A 7,981-nucleotide genomic window follows, 5' to 3' on the forward strand; every position below is an offset into this window, starting at 1 on the left:
GAAAAGAAGCAAATGCCTTCGAAAAAGTGCAAAGCATGTTGGACTGTGAACACGAGACACTCGGGGGATCAGTACCACAGTACTGCAGTACTACAGTACTACAGTACTACAGTACTGCAGTACGACAGTACTACAGTACTACAGTACCGCAGTACCACAGTACCACAGTACTACAGTACTACAGTACTACAGTACCGCAGTACCACAGTACCACAGTACTACAGTACCCTAGTACCACAGTACCACCCTCGTGTTACAAGAGATACACCGAGAAGCGGCAACTATTTATGCCAGAGAGAGACATGTAAACCATCAGAAACCCGCACTAAATCTAGCAATGGTGAGTAGAAATAATCACCTTCACTACTAGTAGTGTATAAAATGATAAATTATTCATCATTGACTTTATTCTTTGTGTCGTCATTGTAGATTCCAGTAGTGATGAATATTCAGAATGTATTTTGCCCAAAAGACTTAAGATCTGCGAGTAGTGGAGTATATATATATATAGAAAAGCCCCAAGGACAAACAACAATTCTTCCTTGAATGACAAACTTGTCCAGGCTGAAACTGAATCATGTGGTATGTAAAATCTCATTCAAGAACATTTCATGAAATATAGCTTGTCAAAATGAATTTTCTAGTGAAATAAATAGATTAGCACTCACTAAAATTGTCATTTTTTGCAGGAAACCCCAGAAAAGCTGCCAAAGTGAAACAGTATGAGTGAATATGACTCCACATTAGAGAAAGTGACTGCATCACTATAGAAGTGCACTACCACTACAACTGCTATAAAAACTACACTCTTATCAAAGACAGTTGGGAAAATGAGGTGAAGATGAACATTTATGTTATTGTCATTATGATTTGCCACAGATTATCTCTGTTATACTTTATATAACAAGAATTATTAGAGTTACACCACATTGGAAAGTACGATTTTTTCCAGCTCCATTCATTTCATGGCAGCCTAAAGTACATTACATTTTCCCTTTTACTAAATCCATTTTAAATGTCTCTTTCAGCACCTGAAACCATCCGTACACCACAACATACAACATTTTCAGCAAAGATGTCATTATGAAACGGCTGAAAGTGGTGAAATCATGAGAATGAACAAGAAAACTGTGAAAAAGCAACGAGGATCTAATGCAACATCTTATACCATCTTATTGTATACCATCTTATTGTATATCATCTTATTGTATACCATCTTATTGTATATCATCTTATTGTATACCATCTTATTGTATACCATCTTATTGTATATCATCTTATTGTATACCATCTTATTGTATATCATCTTATTGTATACCATCTTATTGTATATCATCTTATTGTATACCATCTTATTGTATACCATCTTATTGTATATCATCTTATTGTATACCATCTTATTGTATATCATCTTATTGTATACCATCTTATTGTATACCATCTTATTGTATACCATCTTATTGTATATCATCTTATTGTATACCATCTTATTGTATATCATCTTATTGTATATCATCTTATTGTATATCATCTTATTGTATACCATCTTATTGTATACCATCTTATTGTATATCATCTTATTGTATACCATCTTATTGTATATCATCTTATTGTATATCATCTTATTGTATACCATCTTATTGTATACCATCTTATTGTATATCATCTTATTGTATATCATCTTATTGTATACCATCTTATTGTATATCATCTTATTGTATATCATCTTATTGTATATCATCTTATTGTATATCATCTTATTGTATACCATCTTATTGTATATCATCTTATTGTATATCATCTTGTTGTATATCATCTTATTGTATATCATCTTATTGTATATCATCTTGTTGTATATCATCTTATTGTATATCATCTTATTGAAGTGTTTGAGAATGACACCAAGTTGTAGAAATGTCAATATAAATTCAAATGTGGATTATTTTGTTTATACCAACAACTTTCCTTATAATAAAATGTAATTCTCATTAGAATTAGAAAGGGCCAGCATCATACATTTTTTTTTAGATTTTGATTCCCAGAAATATTTTGAAAAAAATCGAAATATTCTTTGTCTGCTTTCAAAACAGATCAGATCAGTCATCTCTCTGTAGACTCTCCACAGATCAGATCAGTCATCTCTCTGTAGACGCTCCACAGATCAGATCAGTCATCTCTCTGTAGACTCTCCACAGATCAGATCAGTCATCTCTCTGTAGACGCTCCACAGATCAGATCAGTCATCTCTCTGTAGACGCTCCACAGATCAGATCAGTCATCTCTCTGTAGACTCTCCACAGATCAGATCAGTCATCTCTCTGTAGACTCTCCACAGATCAGATCAGTCATCTCTCTGTAGACGCTCCACAGATCAGATCAGTCATCTCTCTGTAGACTCTCCACAGATCAGATCAGTCATCTCTCTGTAGACGCTCCACAGATCAGATCAGTCATCTCTCTGTAGACGCTCCACAGATCAGATCAGTCATCTCTCTGTAGACTCTCCACAGATCAGATCAGTCATCTCTCTGTAGACGCTCCACAGATCAGATCAGTCATCTCTCTGTAGACGCTCCACAGATCAGATCAGTCATCTCTCTGTAGACGCTCCACAGATCAGATCAGTCATCTCTCTGTAGACGCTCCACAGATCAGATCAGTCATCTCTCTGTAGACGCTCCACAGATCAGATCAGTCATCTCTCTGTAGACGCTCCACAGATCAGATCAGTCATCTCTCTGTAGACTCTCCACAGATCAGATCAGTCATCTCTCTGTAGACTCTCCACAGATCAGATCAGTCATCTCTCTGTAGACGCTCCACAGATCAGATCAGTCATCTCTCTGTAGACTGTCCACAGATCAGATCAGTCATCTCTCTGTAGACGCTCCACAGATCAGATCAGTCATCTCTCTGTAGACGCTCCACAGATCAGATCAGTCATCTCTCTGTAGACTGTCCACAGATCAGATCAGTCATCTCTCTGTAGACTCTCCACAGATCAGATCAGTCATCTCTCTGTAGACGCTCCACAGATCAGATCAGTCATCTCTCTGTAGACGCTCCACAGATCAGATCAGTCATCTCTCTGTAGACGCTCCACAGATCAGATCAGTCATCTCTCTGTAGACGCTCCACAGATCAGATCAGTCATCTCTCTGTAGACGCTCCACAGATCAGATCAGTCATCTCTCTGTAGACGCTCCACAGATCAGATCAGTCATCTCTCTGTAGACGCTCCACAGATCAGATCAGTCATCTCTCTGTAGACGCTCCACAGATCAGATCAGTCATCTCTCTGTAGACGCTCCACAGATCAGATCAGTCATCTCTCTGTAGACTCTCCACAGATCAGATCAGTCATCTCTCTGTAGACGCTCCACAGATCAGATCAGTCATCTCTCTGTAGACGCTCCACAGATCAGATCAGTCATCTCTCTGTAGACGCTCCACAGATCAGATCAGTCATCTCTCTGTAGACGCTCCACAGATCAGATCAGTCATCTCTCTGTAGACTCTCCACAGATCAGATCAGTCATCTCTCTGTAGACGCTCCACAGATCTCAGCCAATGGCTTAGTATTCATACTCTAACATGCTTTGCACTTTTTCGAAGGCATTTGCTTCTTTTCCGCCAAATTCAAGCCATTCCTTCGCAATCCGCCAAAAAGTATTCCAAGTTGATTTAGTTAGGACCTTAGTCTGCTCATTAGAAGTGTCGAGGATGTGCAAACAGCACAGATATTCTCCTTCATGTCGCTGTGAAGACGCGGAACCTCGCGGGTCAGCAGCCATGTTTGTTTACATACAAACCACATCACAACAAACTGCGCGCAAGGTTTTCAGGATTTAATCAACGCTCATTGGTCGAAATAGCGTCACTGCCACATCACTGCATACAGTTAGTCCACGGCGCTAGAAAAAATAGGTCTGTCTTTGGGAGCCGATTACAAGAAATTGGCAGCAAATCTTTTTTGTGGAATTTTGTTTTGGGGGTTATTGTTACGAGCTTTATATTATAGAATGTTAAAATTGTGTTCTCCACCTCGGTGGAACGAAACTGAACAATAGAAATTCTAGCCGATGGCCTTCTTGAGACCACCACTATGTCCTTTTGGTTCCATTACCATTCTGTCTGTATCTGGAAGTCCCAGAGGACCTTGACTCAGGCGTTCTCCACCTTTAGAGGTGTTTCCCACCTTGTCCTTGGGGTCTCCAGCCCGTGCTCTGCTCAGATGTTTCTTACACTATGTCAGCTCCTGGTGATGGAGCTCCATGTGTGCTGTCCCTGCAGCATCTGTCCCTGCAGCATCTGTCCCTGCAGCATCTGTCCCTGCAGCATCTGTCCCTGTAGCATCTGTCCCTGCAGCATCTGTCCCTGCAGCATCTGTCCCTGCAGCATCTGCACCTGCAGCATCTGTCCCTGCAGCATCTGTCCCTGCAGCATCTGCACCTGCAGCATCTGCACCTGCAGCATCTGCACCGGCAGCATCTGTCCCTGCAGAATCTGTCCCTGCAGCATCTGTCCCTGCAGCATCTGCACCTGCAGCATCTGTCCCTGCAGCATCTGCACCTGCAGCATCTGCACCGGCAGCATCTGTCCCTGCAGAATCTGTCCCTGCAGCATCTGTCCCTGCAGCATCTGCACCTGCAGAATCTGTCCCTGCAGCATCTGTCCCTGCAGCATCTGCACCTGCAGCATCTGTCCCTGCAGCATCTGCACCTGCAGCATCTGCACCTGCAGCATCTGCACCTGCAGCATCTGTCCCTGCAGCATCTGCACCTGCAGCATCTGCACCTGCAGCATCTGCACCTGCAGCATCTGCACCTGCAGCATCTGTCCCAGCATCTGTCCCTGCAGCATCTGTCCCTGCAGCATCTGCACCTGCAGCATCTGTCCCTGCAGCATCTGTCCCTGCAGCATCTGCACCTGCAGCATCTGTCCCTGCAGCATCTGTCCCTGCAGCATCTGCACCTGCAGCATCTGTCCCTGCAGCATCTGTCCCTGCAGCATCTGCACCTGCAGCATCTGTCCCTGCAGCATCTGTCCCAGCAGCATCTGCACCTGCAGCATCTGTCCCTGCAGCATCTGTCCCTGCAGCATCTGTCCCTGCAGCATCTGTCCCTGCAGCATCTGTCCCAGCAGCATCTGCACCTGCAGCATCTGTCCCTGCAGCATCTGTCCCTGCAGCATCTGTCCCAGCAGCATCTGCACCTGCAGCATCTGTCCCTGCAGCATCTGCACCTGCAGCATCTGTCCCTGCAGCATCTGCACCTGCAGCATCTGTCCCTGCAACATCTGTCCCTGCAGCATCTGCACCTGCAGCATCTGTCCCTGCAGCATCTGTCCCTGCAGCATCTGCACCTGCAGCATCTGTCCCTGCAGCATCTGTCCCTGCAGCATCTGTCCCTGCAGCATCTGCACCTGCAGCATCTGTCCCTGCAGCATCTGTCCCTGCAGCATCTGCACCTGCAGCATCTGTCCCTGCAGCATCTGTCCCTGCAGCATCTGTCCCAGCAGCATCTGCACCTGCAGCATCTGTCCCTGCAGCATCTGCACCTGCAGCATCTGTCCCTGCAGCATCTGCACCTGCAGCATCTGTCCCTGCAACATCTGCACCTGCAGCATCTGCACCTGCAGCATCTGTCCCTGCAGCATCTGCACCTGCAGCATCTGCACCTGCAGCATCTGTCCCTGCAGCATCTGTCCCTGCAGCATCTGTCCCTGCAGCATCTGCACCTGCAGCATCTGTCCCTGCAGCATCTGTCCCTGCAGCATCTGCACCTGCAGCATCTGTCCCTGCAGCATCTGTCCCTGCAGCATCTGTCCCTGCAGCATCTGTCCCTGCAGCATCTGCACCTGCAGCATCTGTCCCTGCAGCATCTGTCCCTGCAGCATCTGTCCCTGCAGCATCTGCACCTGCAGCATCTGCACCTGCAGCATCTGCACCTGCAGCATCTGCACCTGCAGCATCTGTCCCTGCAGCATCTGTCCCTGCAGCATCTGTCCCTGCAGCATCTGTCCCTGCAGCATCTGCACCTGCAGCATCTGCACCTGCAGCATCTGCACCTGCAGCATCTGCACCTGCAGCATCTGCACCTGCAGCATCTGCACCTGCAGCATCTGTCCCTGCAGCATCTGCACCTGCAGCATCTGCACCTGCAGCATCTGCACCTGCAGTTATGTGCAGGATTGTTTCAGGGGCACCTTTGCACAGCCTACACCTTGGGTCTTGTTTACACTCTGGTTTCTATGGTAACAGCTGTGGAATGACCTCTGCCAGGACTAAAGCAGGTCTAAAGCAGGTCTAAAGCAGGACTAAAGCAGGTCTAAAGCAGGACTAAAGCAGGACTAAAGCAGGTCTAAAGCAGGTCTAAAGCAGGTCTAAAGCAGGTCTAAAGCAGGTCTAAAGCAGGACTAAAGCAGGTCTAAAGCAGGACTAAAGCAGGACTAAAGCAGGACTAAAGCAGGACTAAAGCAGGTCTAAAGCAGGTCTAAAGCAGGACTAAAGCGGGTCTAAAGCAGGACTAAAGCAGGTCTAAAGCAGGACTAAACCAGGACTAAAGCAGGTCTAAAGCAGGTCTAAAGCAGGTCTAAAGCAGGACTAAAGCAGGTCTAAAGTAGGACTAAAGCAGGACTAAAGCAGGTCTAAAGCAGGACTAAAGCAGGACTAAATCAGGTCTAAACCAGGACTAAAGCAGGTCTAAAGCAGGACTAAAGCAGGACTAAAGCAGGTCTAAAGCAGGTCTAAAGCAGGTCTAAACCAGGACTAAAGCAGGTCTAAAGCAGGACTAAAGCAGGACTAAAGCAGGTCTAAAGCAGGACTAAAGCAGGACTAAACCAGGACTAAAGCAGGTCTAAAGAAGGTCTAAAGCAGGTCTAAAGCAGGTCTAAAGCAGGACTAAAGCAGGACTAAAGCAGGACTAAACCAGGACTAAAGCAGGTCTAAAGCAGGTCTAAAGCAGGACTAAAGCAGGACTAAAGCAGGTCTAAAGCAGGTCTAAAGCAGGTCTAAAGCAGGACTAAAGCAGGTCTAAACCAGGACTAAAGCAGGTCTAAAGCAGGTCTAAAGCAGGACTAAAGCAGGTCTATAGCAGGACTAAAGCAGGACTAAAGCAGGACTAAAGCAGGTCTAAAGCGGGACTAAAGCGGGTCTAAAGCGGGACTAAAGCAGGTCTAAAGCAGGACTAAAGCAGGACAAAAGCAGGTCCAAACCAGGTCTAAAGCAGGTCTAAAGCAGGTCTAAAGCGGGACTAAAGCAGGTCTAAAGCAGGTCTAAAGCAGGTCTAAAGCAGGACTAAAGCAGGTCTAAAGCAGGACTAAAGCAGGACTAAAGCAGGACTAAAGCAGGTCTAAAGCAGGACTAAAGCAGGACTAAAGCAGGTCTAAAGCAGGACTAAAGCTTAAAGCAGGACTAAAGCAGGTCTAAAGCAGGACTAAAGCTTAAAGCAGGACTAAAGCAGGACTAAAGCAGGTCTGAAGCAGGACTAAAGCAGGACTAAAGCAGGACTAACCAGGACTAAAGCTCAAAGCAGGTCTAAAGCAGGACTAAAGCAGGTCTAAACCAGGACCAGGCCTGTGTAACCTGCTTCCCGGCTCAGAGTCACCTGTGTTCCCGCTGAGTCTCTGCTCTGAGCCGCTGTGTGAGCTCCGGAGCAGCGGCGGGGCCCTCAGGAGCCTCGGGACCGGTCTGCAGGTCATGGCCCCGGTTCGGTGTGGCTCGGTTTGGCTCGGTATGGCTCGGTTCAGTTCTGACTCGTCCTGACCTCTTCCGCCATACTGTTTTTGCTCTTCGCGTTTTGGTTTGTCCCTGAGCGCGCTCCGTCCCGCATGCGCGCACGGAATTGTGGGTAAACGTGCAATGTGCGGAAGTCAGGCGGAAGTGTGCGGGAAATATGCATTTCAAGACTTTTACTGAGGATTTTACGCGTTATTTTCATTGACAAACACTCAGACTTTTGAACTGCGTCATCTGAGTTAC

At 46.1% G+C, this 7,981-nt stretch overlaps 1 protein-coding gene across 1 annotated transcript in view; it reads right to left on the reverse strand.

Annotated features, from left to right (window-relative positions):
- Window positions 1-7,841, reverse strand: part of ndufaf5 (NADH:ubiquinone oxidoreductase complex assembly factor 5) — a 23,850-nt gene extending 16,009 nt beyond the window's left edge. The window contains exon 1 of the mRNA XM_072463514.1: window positions 7,608-7,841. Within this exon, the coding sequence (XP_072319615.1) occupies window positions 7,608-7,701 (94 nt within the window). The 5' untranslated portion in view covers window positions 7,702-7,841. The remainder of the gene's footprint in view (window positions 1-7,607) is intronic.
- Window positions 7,842-7,981: the final 140 nt, after the last annotated feature.

The sequence above is a fragment of the Eucyclogobius newberryi genome, unplaced genomic scaffold (genome assembly GCF_026437365.1).
Source record: "Eucyclogobius newberryi isolate DKJ021-1_F unplaced genomic scaffold, fEucNew1.0.hap1 SCAF_4, whole genome shotgun sequence".
NCBI classification, from domain to species: domain Eukaryota; kingdom Metazoa; phylum Chordata; class Actinopteri; order Gobiiformes; family Gobiidae; genus Eucyclogobius; species Eucyclogobius newberryi.